General features: G+C 36.4%; 1 protein-coding gene across 1 annotated transcript in view; it reads left to right on the top strand.

Annotated features, from left to right (window-relative positions):
- Nucleotides 1–17,210, top strand: part of LOC132096054 (Fc receptor-like protein 5) — a 154,522-nt gene extending 137,312 nt beyond the window's left edge. Inside the window, exons 17-21 of the mRNA XM_059501175.1 lie at nucleotides 15,765–15,833; nucleotides 15,909–15,986; nucleotides 16,335–16,394; nucleotides 16,496–16,573; nucleotides 16,789–17,210. Of these exons, the coding sequence (XP_059357158.1) occupies nucleotides 15,765–15,833; nucleotides 15,909–15,986; nucleotides 16,335–16,394; nucleotides 16,496–16,573; nucleotides 16,789–16,796 (293 nt within the window). The 3' untranslated portion in view covers nucleotides 16,797–17,210. The remainder of the gene's footprint in view (nucleotides 1–15,764; nucleotides 15,834–15,908; nucleotides 15,987–16,334; nucleotides 16,395–16,495; nucleotides 16,574–16,788) is intronic.
- Nucleotides 17,211–17,412: the final 202 nt, after the last annotated feature.

Raw genomic sequence — 17,412 nt, 5'->3', positions numbered from 1 at the left:
ACACTGTGACAGACAGTACATGTGAAGAGTTTTATAGTAAAGTTGTGTCCTCTTGTTAACTTAACATTTACATCACACGCTTGAAGTATTCGGCCAATCACCACACACTGTGTAGCTGGCCAATCAGAGCACACCTCGCTTTTCAGAAGAGGAGCTTTGTAAAAATGTATGTGTTTCAGAAGGCATTATGTGGAATGTGTTTTTTGAACCTTAAACCACATAAACACGTCATTACACCAAATACACAAAATAATGTTGTTTTTAGCAGCATCTTATGACCTCTTTAAACCTGCAGTGAATCAGACGAGGAGAGACATCAGTCTCCTCTCCACATCTCTCCTCTTTAACATCAGTGTCACACAAAGAGTGTAAGAGTGTCATTCTAGAAACTGACTCAGAGATCCTCGAGGATCTCTGAGTCACAGGAACAAACCAGAACATGACCGATGTTATCAAATATGACATAATGACACTCACTATTGAAGGATCTGAATCATCTGATGCGGGTCAGTACACGTGTAGAGGACAGAGAAAAGGGCGACCAAACTCTTCACAATCAAACTATGTTTCTCTCTCAGTGAAGGGTGAGTTTAATATCATTGTCCTCATAAAAAAAATTGTTTATGTAAATGTTGTACACTGTAATATGTGAATTAAAGAACAGAAATGTTGACTGAATATAGAAATCAGTATATGATTGGAAAATTGGAAACATTTTTAATAATCAACACAAACTACGAGCAAACCAGATATTTAATTTAGTGCAGTATTTTTCTCATAATGATTTTGAGTTCATAACAGTGATCATGATACTGAGATGCTGTTTCTATCAATATTTCCTCATAAGTGTATTAATAGATGGAGATCAAAAGCTGTAGTGAAGCTGAGATCAGATCAGATCAGTGTGTGTTCAGAGGAGAGACAGTCTCTCTCTTTACTTTTACTGTAGTCTCTGTCTCTATGATTACACACAGAGCTTGACATTCATGTTTCTGCTCAGAGACTCTGTGACTAGAGGTTTTACACAATTACTAACAACTCATGCATAGTAAAATCTACTTTAATTTCCAGATAATTTTTGAATTATTAATAATTTTTAAAACACAGAGCACCTTTCATCAGCCGCTTCATTACAGAGAGACTTCTAGAAGTACAACAATATTGTTCCATACTGAAGTCATATGTTTCTGAGTGTCCTAGTCGTGAAAGGATGTTGTGAGCTACAAAGACAGAAAATTGCTTTAGTAAATATCAGAATCAAATGCTTGTATCAAAAAGAGTTCAGCATTGACAATGTAGGACCTCGAAAGCAGTAAATTAACTTATAACTCACCTGTTTGCTTCGATAGAGGTGTTGAAGTGTAGCACATAGGAGGATGTGCTTTGGGAGTTTCCATTTGCTGTTAGTTGCTGCTCGACACACATCTTGTGTAATCGAATAGACCAGCCTCTGTGTCTTCTCGCACGTTTGGCCATCAAGTGTCCCAGTCACCAATGAGCTCGGAAATTGTACAAGATGCTCTGGAAGAAGCACGTCCATCTTCACAGCATCTAGCTCCTGTGCTGTCGGGGGCCATGTTAGCTCCTTTGACTCTTTGAATGCCTTTATAATGTGAGAATGGAGGGTGAGTGCTGCTTCTTGAAGTTGGTGAGCTGTTCCAAGTTTGTACGCACATCCAACTGCTTCATCTACATTAATGCTAGAGCTGTATATGAGGTTGTTGTTGTATATGTGAATGTTTGGATGGATGGTTATTTATTTATTTGTTTATTTTATTTTTATTTATTTTTTTGTTCTTTTTTTTGTTTTTGTGTTTCTTTATATACACAGGGTGCCTCAAAAAGTAAGGTCCTAGCTTTTCTGTATGGCATGTATTTCTGCAACCGAAATATAATTTTCGCTTACAACAATGGGTGTGATAGACATAAATTGTAGTACTGAATATGAGAAATTTGAACATTACCTCAGTACCTCTACTAATACAAGCTGTGATTATTACAACCTTGAAGATCTGAAACAAAATGACTTTTCCTTTTCTGTAATGCATTTAAATATAAGAAGTCTTAAAAAGCATCATGACGATCTTGTTGCTCTTCTTGCTAGCACAGGAAAAAGTTTTGATATCATCGGTTGTAGTGAAACATGGATGTGTGAACAAACCCTCTTAGATATTTATACAATCGATGGATACTCATTGTATTGTGTTAATAGGCAGGGTAGAATTGGAGGAGGGGTATAAATGTATGTAAACTCTCACTATTCTGTGAAGGAGCGTCATGATTTGACAATTGATGATGACCACATTGATTCATTATTCCTAGAAGTTAAATTGGCGAGTGGTGCATGTATCATCATTGGAGTAATATATCGACCACCAAACTCTGACTATGAAACATTTAGAAACCACTTTGATAATCTCCTTATCAGTATAAACCAGATGAATAAAAACAGTATTATTATGGGTGACTTTAATATTGACATTTCTAAAAAAGATATAAAGGGAACTGATTTTTTAAACATCCTCTACTCCTCATCATTCTATCCTACTATTGATAAACACACACGTGTTACAGAGAGAAGTATGTCCACAATTGACAATATCATAACTAATTTGCAAAATACTGGTTGTAAATCGGGTGTAATATTTTCTGACATTTCTGATCATTACCCTGTTGTATTCTTTACAAACTGGATAAAAAGAGTATCTGATCCATGTACTAATAGGAAGGTAAAAGTTCTTAATAATAAAACACTTGCAAATCTAATTCAACACCTTCAAAGTAAAAGCTGGGATGAAATATACAATGTCACAGACCCCAATTATGCTTATAATTTCTTAATTGATGTAATAATCGAAGCTATCAACTTGACTATTCCAGAAAGGATAATTAAACATACAAAGGAAACTCATCCATGGATTACCAAAGGAATTCTAAATTCTATCCAGAAGAAGGACAAACTCTACAAAAAATACAGGAAGAATCCAAATAGTACTAATAAAACCTTATATAAACAGTATACGAATAAACTAACTAGTTTAATACGAGACAGCAAAGCAAGCTACTTCTCTGATCGTCTCAAAACTGCCTCGGGGGATCAGAAGAAATCTTGGAAGGTGTTGAATGAGATACTTGGCCGTAGTAATATATCATCCCTATGTCATCCCTGACACTGTTGTGCCAACCCATTCAAATAATTCTACAATACAAGATTCACTACCAGATTTGTTCAATAGATATTTTGCCTCTGTTGGAAAGAAACTGTCTCAACAATTTGGTCCACCAGGGGGTGTCAATTATAGAACATACTTGAGGAATAATTATCCCAATTCTTGCTACTTTAGACCTACCTGTAAAATGGAAGTTACTAACATTATTAATAAAATTAAATGCTCTTACACAGCTGATGCTGATGGAATCTGTAGTTTGATCCTCAAAGCTATAGTGAATGAAATAGCTGAGCCTTTAGCCTATATAATTAATTTATCACTACAGCATGGCATAGTTCCTAAACAAACTAAGGTGGCAAAGATAATACCAGTATACAAATCTGGGGATAAAAGTGATCTTCAGAACTATAGACCCATATCAATTCTACCAACGTTGTCTAAAGTATTAGAAAGGGTGTTTTATTCACGACTTGTAGATTACTTAAATAAAAATAACATATTAGTATCCTGACAATATGGCTTTAGGAAGAACAGCAGCACAAGTATGGCTATTTTAGATCTTGTAGAGAAAATAAATGATGCTTTTGAAAGAAAAGAAGTCGGTATTGGGGTCTTTCTCGACCTTTCAAAAGCATTTGACACTATTGATTTTCAAATCTTACTTGGAAAACTGTCGCATTACGGGGTCAGGGGTGTGGCTCTTCAGTGGTTCAGTGATTATGTTATCGGAAGACGGCAATATGTGACCTCAAATGGTATTGATTCTGGATTGGAGAACATAGGATATGGAGTTCCCCAAGGATCTATTTTGGGGCCACTTTTGTTCATTGTTTATATTAACGATTTTGTACATTGTTCCTGTGATGTTCATAAAATACTCTTTGCTGATGACACAAATTTGTTTGTATCCCACAAATATTTGAATCATCTTGAAAAACTCTTAAATGATAGACTAACAAAAATAGATACCTGGTTTAAATGTAATAAACTATCACTAAACATTAGTAAAACCTTTTATATTGTTTTTCGATCAAGTAGTCATAAATTAAGTGATTGTGACATTAATTTAAACATAGATGGTTAAGCTATTCAAAGAGTGAACGCAACAAAATTTCTTGGAATACATATAGATCAATTTATAAACTTTAAGGAACATATTAATGAGCTGGTTAAAAATTATCTAAAATTGTGGGTTTGTTCTTTAAAGTGAGACATGTGCTCCCATTAGACGTGCTTTTATCATTGTATAGGACTCTGTTTGAGCCTCATCTGATTTATTGTAATATTATTTGGAATAACACTTATCCTACTTATACTGAGCAACTCTTGAGATTACAAAAGAAAGCCATAAGAGCTATTTCATGGTCCACACGTAACTCTCATACAAATGCTCTCTTCCATAGACATGGCCTACTAAAGCTTCCTGAATGTAACTTTTATCATAATGCATGTACAATGTACAATGTTGTTAACAGGTTAAACATTAGATTATGTGAGCTCATTCCATTATATAAATCTTCTCACACACACTACACTAGACGTAAACTGCCCCTATTTATAAGCTATTGCTTCTTGGGAGTCCAGTTACAGTTTTTTTTTTCTTTCACAATAGAATACTATTGTTCTCTCTGATGTAGTAACAAATGCTATGTGTGAAATTGCAGACTGTTCTCATCCCAAGGCGTCATATACTGACCCTTTTGACATTTCGTCAACATCCTACGCACATGGCACCCTCTAGCGTCAATATTAGAAGCAGATAAAAATGGGCCAGAAGGCGCCTCCTAGCGGTCTAACCCTAACCCTAACCTTAACCCATAATCTGTGTCTCTTATTGACGCTAGAGGGTGCCATATGCGTAGGATGTTGACGAAATGTCAAGAGGGTCAGTATATGACGCCTTGGGATGAGAATGCGTTAGAAATTGTGGAAAATAAAAAAATAATCTGAAACTGAAACTGAAATAAACTAAACTAAACTGAAACTGAGGTTCGACATACACCCATATTGTTGCACCTTGGAGAATGTGAGTTCATGAGAGATGTCTTTGTCTCCCTGTAACCGTCTTGCCAATTTCTCACTGCGGTATTCAGGATTAGGAAAACCTTGATTTTCCAATGTCTTCATGTACAAGTTGCACATGGATCTTAGCTGGGCAACCTCTTTGCATTCAATCACATTCCTAAGAATGTAATCCTTTACCACACAATATGACTTGTTATGTGCTGCTATCTTCTGGGCCTGCAGGCTGTCAGTGTTGTCTGCTGCCTTTTCTACTCTCTCCCTTCCACGCTCATGGGTTTGGTACTCTGTGTTGAAGTTGTTTCTGCATGATGGATGATACTTAGCTTCCATTGCAAAAAGGTCCTTGTCCTGCACCTTGCGATAAAGAGCAAAAGTAAAGCTATTTTAAATATCTTCAGGTTCAGGATAGGTGAAGTAAAAGGTTAAAATAAACCCCATTTCAGGCTGCTAAGTATAATAAAAATGCTGTCAAATTAACTTTTTTTTTTGCTCTTTTTGACCACAGATAGTCAAGATGTTGTAAAACATGACAAATAACCAATTCTGGGGTCAGAATTGTATTGAAAAATGTGTTCATGTGTCTCTGTGAGTTGTTTACATCAAAAGTTATGCCACCTTATATCATATTTAGATTGCTTGTGTTTGGTGCAAAGGGTTAAAAATGAAAGCATTTTGCACATTATTTCAGCTTGGTACCCAATTTAATCTTAAAAATAAACACTTGAATGATAAAGAAATAACAGGTTGTGGAAAAAAATCACCCTATGCGCTTGAGAAAACCAAAAAATAGTTAATCCTCTACACATCTTTGGCCATTTTTTGCTATTTTTGTCCAGAAATAAGGTCAATATGTTGTCAAATGTCAAAAATAACCATTCTATTAAATTCCTGGGGTCAGAATTTTATGGGAAAATGTGTTCATTTCTCTGTATGTTTTTTACTTAATGTAATGCCACTTTCTATATCATTTTTTTTTTCGGGTTCTGGTCGGGTGCAGCAAAGGGTTAAAAACATAACCCTTTGGGACATTATTTCAGCTTGGTACCTGGCTGGCAGACTCTGAAAATAGACACTTTAAAGATTTTAAAAAATCAGGTGGCATAAAAAAAGCAGGGGGGTGCACCTGGACCCCTATTTCCATCGAGACTAAATGGTTCTATAAATGATCAATAATAACAATAATGAATATACAGTAGATACAGTGAGGCAGAAACATTACTGAACAAAATAAAGTAATGCGATAGCATAAAGATAAGGACATATTTCTACAAGTCCAGCAGCTGTACATTTAAATAAACTCACATAATATTACATTACATAATATTCAAAAAGTAACATTCAAAGTCTAGATCAGCGTGTTTTATGCTGAAATGAATGTGCGATCGAGCTCATGTGTGCATTGACGACCTCAAAGGAATACACAAACTTTTAGAATTGCAATATAACGTAGCAGGAACTAAATCTACCAATATATACATGAAAGAGTAAATAACTACTTACTTTTAAGATGTCCGCACACAGTATGAACGAAAATCCGCTAGAAATCGGAGCAGATCAGCACAGAGATCACTACAAAACTACCATGGGATTCAGCAACATAGTTACATGTCTGTGCAGGAATGATAGTCAGGTGATTCAGAAATAATATCTATGTCCTAAAGTGCAACAAATTAAATGTCCAACAGAAGACACCAGCGTCATTAAATCTCAGCCTTTTGTACAAATATGTTGAGTCACAATATATCACAATACAAAAATAAAACAATTAATGTAGAAAGTTGCTGTATGTATCATCTGTAGATCAATGAAAGTTTAGACAGATTTAATTTGACATCATATATGAATCCAGATCACACATTCAAACTTCTTTGTTTATTAATTGTAATTAGTTTAAATAAAATTCAAAAGCACTGCAAGAGCAAGTAAAATAAGCCAAATACTAAATAATAAAAATTAATAAATGATTTTTTGATTAATTGTAACAATGAAATGATTAATGATTATGATTACACATTCATAAAAAACAACAAAGAAAATACTCACAGATATATAATGGATGCTCTCCTGAAGAAACACACAGAGGATGTTATGAACCTTATTTTTCGACGCAGAAGTGGTTTTCTGTGAATGTGTGAGACGTCTGCTTCATTAGACACTGTAGAGAAATAACCAGAAGAATAACAAAGTGCAGGAGACAGTAAAACTGTGTGCACTACAAACCAGTGTTTCATGATTCAGATCATGTATTAAAGGTGCAGTGTGTATTTTAGCGCTATCTAGTGAAGTTGCTGAGTCCTCCGCTCACATCTCTCTTTAGAGAAAATACGGTGACTGATGCAGGTAAAGATGTCCTCCATAAACACAGCAGACACCACTGAGATCTCTTTACAAAGGTCAATTCAGGAATTATATGTACTTATTTATTCAATAAATCAATGTTATTGTGAATATTAATGTACTTGTTCATAATTGTGTCAGTGTTTTATTCACAAAACAACAAAGTGACAAACGCGTCTGTAGAGCAGTTTGTGTGTTTCGGGCTCCAGTAGAAACATGTAACGGGACGCGTGCTGTATGTAGATAGAAACTGACCAATCTAAAGTAATAAAAACATAACGGTTTATTAAGATCTTGATACACTTCTGAAATAATAGTAATGTACATTATGTTGCATTTCTGTCAATAGATCTTTGTAAATATTACACATTGCACCTTTAATATAATATGGTGACACCAGTTTCCAATATCAAGCAGCAAAACAAGCTTTATTAGCAAAAATAAAAAAAAGTGAATGACACCCTAAACGAGACACATTAAACTCATAAATGGCTCTTACAAGAAAAATAATGTGGATTGAGATTCCTGAGATCCTTCAAGATTTAACCAGAGCCTCCTCAAAAAACTGAAATGAGAAAACTAATGATAGTACAAAAAATAAAACAGAGCCAATATTATGAAATATGACATAAATAATAATTTTGTAGATTTATAATACATTTACAAAATATTTGTTCCCTGAAAGAGCTGTTTAGTCACTTCATATTTTTGTCTTTCTTCACAGATTCCCCCAGATCTACTCTGACTGTGACTCCAGACGGTCCTGTATTCACTGGAGAGAGAGTGAGTCTGAAGTGTGAGATTGAGTCTAACAGTGTCTGGAGATGGAGAAATTACCTGACATATGACCAGAGATATGACTGGAAACCTGACTGGAGATATGAGTGGTATAAAGGCAGTGTAAAGTTACAGTCGTCTGATCGTTACACTGTAAACACAGACACACTCACTATCACAGCAGTAACTACATCTGATGCGGGTCAGTACACGTGTAGAGGACAGAGAGATGAAAGACCAAACTCATCACAATCAAGCTCTGCTGTTTCTCTCTCTGTGACGGGTGAGTTAAATATCATTGTACTTTATCATTTTTTAATTCATTTTTTTATTCTTAAATAGGCAGACATAATATCATAAAAACCTGCTGTCTTGAGACTCTCAGTACAGAGACAGAGTCGCTGCAAATTAAACTTCTGTTTGACTTTGTGTATTCTCTCCGTTCTAATGTCATCACACATCTCAACAGCACACACTTAAGTGATCTGATGTTCTCTTGCTCATCTCACGCTTCTGGCTGGGAATTACAACTGCAGCTCCTGTAACTCCTGTTATCTGTAAAAACTTGATTAAAATTAACATATTTTTGGTTCACATGTCTATAATATTAACTCACCAAATCAACTTGATTATTTACTATTCTGGTCTGTAATACCTCCAAATCCACTTGTGGAGTATCATACTTCCACATAGGGATACTGGACCAAACCACAGTTTTACAAAACTCCTTTCCATATCCTCCCAGATCACGTGCATCATCTCCTGTCCAACACTCTTTATGTTGTGTGTCTATCTATTCGTCCGCTCAAACTAATCCAGTAATTCACAATCAGCTTCTTCCGTCTTATTCTCAAAGTCATTTCACCTGCCTCTACCTGCACTGAACACACTGGAGATGTTCTCATGACTCAGAGACATAATCTCAATGTCTGTGTCTGAATACGGTCCAGACTCACTAATACTGACTGTGCTGCTGACTCCCATGATCCAACCTAGATCTTATTAGTGAAATATATATATATATATTAATGACTTAAAATCTGCTCCCCACTCTGCTCCTGTAAGCACCTCATACTGTTCATTACTTTTTTACATTTATCTTCTACTTGTTTAATGTGTGATCTCCATGTTATCAGTGAATCAAACCCCCCCCCCCCCGCAAAAAATGAAAACTCTCAACTCTTTCCAGATTATTCCTATATAATTTTAGTTCAACATCTTTATTTTTCTTTCCAGAGAAAACCATCACTTTTGTTTTTTCTGCAGAAAATGTAAAACCCAATTCCATTCCCCACATTTCAACCTGATGTATTCCTACCTGTATTTTCTACATATTCCACGTTTTTCCCACGTTTCCAAAGCGCCCCATCATCTGCAAACAATGATCTATTAATGCCATTAGGTACATAATTAAATATATATCATTTATCATAACAGAAAAAAGTGTAGGTCTCATAACACTCCCTTGTGTGGTCCATTTTCTACTTTATGCTTATTTGAAATATCTGTTCCTGTTTTAACTTGAATTGATCTTCCTTTTAAAAAATCAATTAAAAACTTGACCTCTTACTCCCATTTTGTGTAGTTTAATCATTAATCAATCCCTCTCTCCATAACATATCATCCGACTTCTCAACGTCAAAAACACTGCTACCACAGATTCTTTATTTATTTGAGCTTTTCTTACATCATCCTCTAAACACAGCACTGCATCCATTGTGCCTCTTCCTCTCCTAAACACACTTTCAAACCCTTTTTTTCTAAAAAAAGAAAAAATACATGAATCACTTATGTTAATGCTATAGGTCTAGTTTGATGGCTCACTAGCATCTTTTCCTGGCTTCCTTATCGGGATAATTACTGCTCCTTTCAATGTTGTAACATGATATAGCTTATTTCATCTTTTCCTGGTGTGGTTTGTTTAGTTTTAGCTAACGCTCTTTCTACTTCTCCCATATTAAATTTTCCATTTTCCAAAATCTTGATCTCCTCCACATCTATGGAATTACATTTGTTTTAATATTAATGAACAAAATTTTATAAAACTGAACGTAACATTTTCAGAAACTATCAAAAATATACCATTACAAAATGAAAAATTAAAACGAAAAAAAGAAAAGAAAAAAGAGTCGCACAAATTTAACAGGCTCTTCAAATATGCTTCATTCTTTGTTAATGTTTTTAAAAGATTCGTTTTTTGCTAATCGTGGATTCTGAATTCATTGCCACAGATTTCGCTTACGTTTCACAGTTTTTCGTTTGGTGTTTTGACACAAACCTCTTGTGGGGGCGGGGTTAACAGTGATCTACTCTGATTGGATAGTGAGCTTTTAATGGACAGGTGCTCTCTGACCGGCAAGTACAGACGCCACTTAGTGATCACTTAGCTTATTTTAGTTTCTGCCTGTAGGTCGGTATAAGATGAACCAAACAGTGATCAGAATGTCCCAAAGCTGCTCGTGGTTCACAGAAGTTCACAGGAGAGATTGGCTTTATTAAAGTGCCCAAGAATGATTAAAACAGAGTCCGGGTGTTGTTCTGTGTCTGTGATCTGATCAGCGAGTTTCTGTAAAGCTGAGCTCACATGCGGTTGCGGAGGAATGTAAACACTCACCACAATGAACGAGTGAAACTCCCGCGGCGAATAGAACGGCTTGCAATTGAACAACAGCATTTCTAGATCAGGACAGTACATCTTCTTTAACACAGTTACATCTGTACACCAGCATTCATTGATGTAAAAGCATGTCCCGCCGCCGCACGATTTCCCCATTGATTCTGCGTCGCGATCCGCTCTAAACAGCTAAAACAGTCCGGCAGATGGAGCACGCTGTCCGGTATGGCGTCATTCACCCAGGCTTCCATATCACTGTTTAAACTGACCTGTCAATCATCTTGTCACCTTTAACAGCATCCACATTTTGTTTAATTAAATTTCCTACCATACTGGAGAGAAATGAAGAGACATGTTGATCTGCTAGTCGTGGGACCATCATGTCAAGAACTCGTGTGTTTGCATAATGACACAATTAAAAGTTAATGACCAAATGTATTATAAAAGTTAACAGTGTTGCTGCCGATGAAATATAACGTGGATAACATTAATATTTTTTATCAGGTTATACATTGAATAGTTTTTTTAACACTGTTTTATGTGTTTGTAGTTCAAATCGAATCCTTGTCCACCGCACAATGTGTTGTGGGGAATATTAGCCGTTAGAGTGCATTGATCCGCACTTCGAATTCTAACAGGAAGTAGAGACCATCCGGGAATCTTAGGCATACTTTTATAAACATACTATGATTTGGGACATACTAATTCTATTTTCAAATACTATTTAGGACAGATAGTATGTGAATTGGGATGCAGCACGTGTTTCTTCTGTGCCTTGGAACTCGTTTTTTAGTCTCGGGCAAAACTGTACGACATTCCCATTACATGATCTGACAGATTTTTAAGTAGAAAGGGCAACCGTGCACCACATTAAAATAAATTATCATTCATGTTTTCATAGCCGCTGGCCAAATTCAAAAACTAAAATTAAATAATCTTTGAAAGCAAGGGGGGCCCTGGTGTTTCGGGGCCCTACACAGCTTTCGTATTTTGTGTATAGAGAGGATCGGCTCTGTGTGGCAAAACAAAGTGAAAAAAAGAAAAGTGAGAAATGATCTGTCATTTTTATCATATTGCTTACCATATTCATTTGTCTGGTGTTTTGGGGGGGTTTTGGTTATTGTGCTGTTGCAAGACCTTTGAAGTGATATGGACATGTAATGCAGTCCAGAGCTGCCTAGAAAAACATTCACTGTGTGTTTTTCTGAAAATAATTACACATCTTAGAACGTTCGTCAGCCAATCAGATTCAAGCATTTTACTGCCCTGTAGTATAACTGTACATAAACCATGACTGCATAACAGCAAAAGTAGGTGGCGATATATACACGGAGGATGCAACATGCCAAAAACCAGAAGAAGAAGAAACAGAGCCGAGCCGTACCATGCAGTGGAAAAGCACCAAAAGTGTCGGAGATTCTTCAAATCTTACATGAGGCTTATACTCAGAGATCTGCCTCACAGCTGAACTCTGAATCTGTTCTTGTTCTCCTGCAGATCTGGAGCCAAAGCCTGAAATCACATCAGATCCTGCAGGAGCTGCACTGACAGGAAACACAGTGACTTTCACCTGTCGCATGAATCTGTCTCCTGGATGGGACTTTTACTGGTACAAACACACACTGAACTCTGAGACAAAGACAGAAACAAACTCCTACAGAGTGAAGATTGATTCAGTGTCTGATGGAGGTCAGTATTGGTGTAGAGCTGGAAGAGGGAAACCAGTCTACTACACACAATACAGTGATGCACTGTGGGTAAATGTTACAGGTGAGAGAGAACATAGTATCTGACACAACACACAGATCAGAGACAATATCCACAGAACATCTAACACTTTTAATCTATAATTAATGTAATACTCTGTGTTTGTACAGTGAGTCCTAAAGCTGTGGTGACGGTACGACCGGATGAACAAGTGTTCAGAGGAGAAACAGTCTCTCTCAGATGTGATATAAAGTGGGGAGGAGACACTGAGTGGACGTACAGATGGGTAAAAGAGGGAACAAACTACCAATATAACTCAATCTCAACACAAGAGCTGAACATCAGCAGTGTTAAAGACTTTCACCGTGGTAAATACACCTGTACAGGACAGATGGGAACACAAAGCTCTCAGCGCAGTGATGCTGTTACACTGAATGTATCAGGTGAGTTTGTGTGTGTGTTCATTATCATCAGTGTGAACAGCTTCTCTCTCTATAACTCATCTCATGTGTTGTTCAGCTGAAGCTCAGGCAGCAGTGCGAGTGTCTCCACAGCCGTGGCTGACTGAAGGAGACTCAGTGACTCTGATCTGTGAGGTTACAGTCTCCTCTACAGGCTGGACGTTCAGCTGGTTCAGAGATGATGATCATCTGTCCGACAGCAGCAGAGGAGCTGGAGGCTCTTACACTCTCAGTCCTGCTGCTCTACAGCACACAGGAGTTTATACGTGCAGAGCAGAGAGAGGACGACCGGCCTATTACACAAAGACCAGTAACACACAGCCCCTGTGGATCACTAGTGAGTCTGTGAGACTGTATTTATACTTGAACTCATCTGTATTTGTGTTTTATTACAGTCTCTGGGGGACAAAACCATCTGAAACCAATGCAAACCTCAAAAACCTGCTCTCACTTCCCTCCAATTCTCAATTTAAACCAGATCAGAAACACTATCAAATACAACTCATAATATATGCATAAGACCCTTCTTATTTAAAACTTTGGTTATAAATTTCATCATAATTTTAATTACACATTTTATTATGCAAACATGTTTTTAAGTGTGGTTTTGGTCTGTCTCAGGTGTTTCTCCTTCAGTGTCTCTGGTGGTCCGTCCCAGCAGAAGTCAACACTTCTCATCTGACTCTCTCTCTCTGAGCTGTGAGGATCAGACGAACTCTTCTGGATGGACAGTGAGAAGATACACAGACAGAAACACAGAAGATTGTTCAAAACTAACAGGATCTACATGTCGACTCGTCTCTCGCAGCACATCTGACTCTGGAGTTTACTGGTGTCAGTCTGAATCTGGAGAGAAACGTCATCCTCTAAACATCACTGTACACAGTGAGTCCTGTTTCTAATCACATCTACACAGATTCTGATCTGAATTGTAATGACAAAGTCTACACACGAGTGTAGAGTAGACTGACACTGCTGTACAATTACTTGAATACATTGTTTCTATTAAAGTGGAGTTAAACCTGTCCACATTCATCAGACAGTCTCTTCTCATTTAAATGGACAGTTTTTGGTCAGATTTAGCAGCAAATTGGACTCAGTTTCATGCCAGCTGTTAAAAGTCTGACTACACAAAACATACTCACATGGCACTTCGTAACTATTTTACAATGTGGTGAAATTATGGTGTAACAAAGTTCATAGATCGAGAAGAAGAAGTGAATCGGCGAACATTTAAAAATAAAACTTTAATAAATAAATGACAATCACAGACGACTGCCACATAAAACATATCAGCATAAAGTCATTTAAATTCATACAAATTTAGCACCTAATATGAGATAGCGTTGGACTGCATGAAACTAGTACAAACATCACATAAGAAGCATAATTAAAGTACAGTTCAGTTCATAAGATGAATAGTTTTGATACATCATCAGTAAGCAGATGTGTCTTGTGTTGTGTAGATGGTGATGTGATTCTGGAGAGTTCTGTTGATCCTGTGATTGAGGGACATACTCTGACTCTACACTGTTTACATCGATCTACAATCTCCTCGATCCTCAGAGCTGATTTCTATAAAGACGGATCACTCGTCCAGAATCAGACGACAGGAGAGATGATCATCACGACTGTCTCAGAGTCAGACGAGGGTTTCTACTACTGTAAAACAGAGAGAGGACAGTCACTGCACAGCTGGATCTCAGTCAGAGGTCTGGAAATAATGAGTGATTTCATGTGTTTTTGTAATATTATGATACAGTGTGTCACTAATGAACAGATCTGATCATGTTCTCCGGTCTCAGCAGCTTCATCTTCTCTTCTGGTCACTGGTGTGGTTGTGGGATCGAGTGTTTGTCTGTTGTTCTTCCTCTCACTGCTGCTGATGTGGAGATACAAGAAGAACAAAGGTGTGGAGCACTTCAGAACATGATTAATACAACTGAAAAGCATCAATAAAGTTTCTGAGTAAAGAATCATGAGAAGATCTAAATATCAGACTAAAGAGTCACTGCAGATCCTCTCGAGTGATCATAATGCTCTTTGTTTCTGTTATAGATCAGCGGCGTAACATTAACCAGACATCAGTCCCAAATAAATCTGCACAATCTCAACTGGAGAACTTTCCTCTACAGTCTGGTCAGCCTCCGTAACTCATTATTAAAAGAGATAGTTCACATACAACAAATAATTATTCATGTCTTTCTAAGTCTGTATGACTTTCTGTCATCTGTGGAGCACACAAAGAAAGATATTTTCATTCATTTGAACTATCACTATAAGCTTCATATAATATTTGTTTTTTATCTTTTATTCCTCAAATGTGTGTTTTCTGTCCAGCAGATTCTGATCACATTTATGATGATGTGACTGAAGTGAATAAGAAAGACAAAGGTTGAGTCTTATACTTTATTTATACACATATAATTAAAAAATCATCAAATATCGTTCAGTCACGTTGGCTTGACTTGTTTGTTTCAGATGATTCAGAGCCCTGGACAGATGTCACATATTCAGAGGTCACTGTTAAGAAAAAGATGGATAAAGGTTCAAAAACACTCTTAACTTCACCTGTACAATATAATCAGTATTTAACTGCATTATTTCATTTCTAGTTCAACAAATAAAGAAGTGCTCATTTATTTCAAAATAATATCATTTGTATTTTTCCAGCTAAATCAGAGTCAAATAATGTGACATACTCAGAAGTCGGAAAAAGAGGAAAGAAATGCAAAAGTAAAGGTGAGATTGAGTTTTTCCTGAAGTACAATATTTCCAGAATGTTCTGAATAATCTGATTGATCTTCTGTTTTGTAGATATTAATCCTGCAGGACCCAGTGATTTGACTTACGCAGAGATCAATATACAGGACAAGAAGAAAACCAAAGGCAAAGGTTAACACACGACAAACTGCATCTAAACACAACTGTCTGAACGATTCGTCACATTTAACTCAGATGTAATGATGTTATAATATCAGGAAAATAAACTCTTTACAGTCATAAACTGCACTAATAGAGCCAATTCATGCAACTTTTTCATAATGTACTGCATCAGTCACGTCTGTGTGTTGTTGTAGAGTCAGATAACGTCCTGTTGTTTTTCATGATCGGTGCTAACATTATTTATTAATACACACTTCTGTTTCTTTGTGGTTTGATGTGATCATGGATTATCATTTATTAGTGTTGCAGATGTATATCATTATGTTGATTCGTTGTCTCTCTGTTGTTGTCTGTCAGGGAAGAGCAGTGAGTCTGGAGACACTTTGTACTCTGAACTGAAGCAGAACACAGATAGAGGTGAGAGAAACACTATTACAGACAAACCACTCACATTACAAAATAACCATCATGCATATTGTATCATTATTTTATTGTTATTAATCATTTGTGTTCTTCAGATGCTGATGCTGGAGTTGGTGATGCAACTTCTGCTCTAGCTTTTTGGAAAAAGGGTCAGAAGAAGATTAATAAAACATGTAAGTATTCTGTTAGATGTTCAATGATTTTACAATAACTGACAACACGCTTATAATTTACACTCGTTCCTGCCGATCGTGGCATAAATTGGTTCTTATACATTTTAAACTTTAAGTTATTTGGTTCAGTTGTTTGTGATGACTATAAAATGTCAAATGAATGAGTTCATTATTCACATCAGCTGCATAAATCATCATCTTTGATCTGTTTAAAGGTCCCTGAGTTCAGAGAAGACACCAGACGACTAAAAGATTCACAGCAGCAGACACAGTAATGCTTGCATTGCTTCAGAAATGATAATGAGTGAACACATGCTTGACTGAAATACTTTACAGATATTATCATATTATCTGTACACAGATCTATCTGTAATATATATTCAATCATTTTCCATTTGAGCACTTTTGTTTAACAGCTTTAAGTGAAACTGCTCTTCAAGTTATTACATTATTAGATGATTCGTCTGATGCTGTACAGCAATTAAACAGTAATCGTGCACTTGTCAGATAGTTAAATATAACATGTTCTGTCTTATTAAATAATGACTGTGTTTTTACCAAGACTGTGTGGCTAACATGATACCTCTTGCATATAAAGTATATTCATAAATACTGCTTTTTACATTAATATATTTTTCTCTTTTTTTTGCTGTGCTACAGTTAATGAAGTCAGATTTATATTTGCTAAATAAAAACAAAAGAACAAACATTTGTATGTTCCCTTTGCCTGATTTGTTAACAGAAGTTATATTGCGCTTTTAATTGTCTCCGCTATCGCCCTGTCAATCAAACTCGCGGGTCATTTTCAGTAAAAATGTATTTGACCAAGTTCTGACTGC

This window comes from Carassius carassius, chromosome 2 (assembly GCF_963082965.1).
Source record: "Carassius carassius chromosome 2, fCarCar2.1, whole genome shotgun sequence".
Classification (NCBI taxonomy): Eukaryota; Metazoa; Chordata; class Actinopteri; order Cypriniformes; family Cyprinidae; genus Carassius; species Carassius carassius.
The sequence above is the reverse complement of the archived record's forward strand: the minus strand, read 5'-3'. Positions and strand labels throughout refer to the sequence as shown.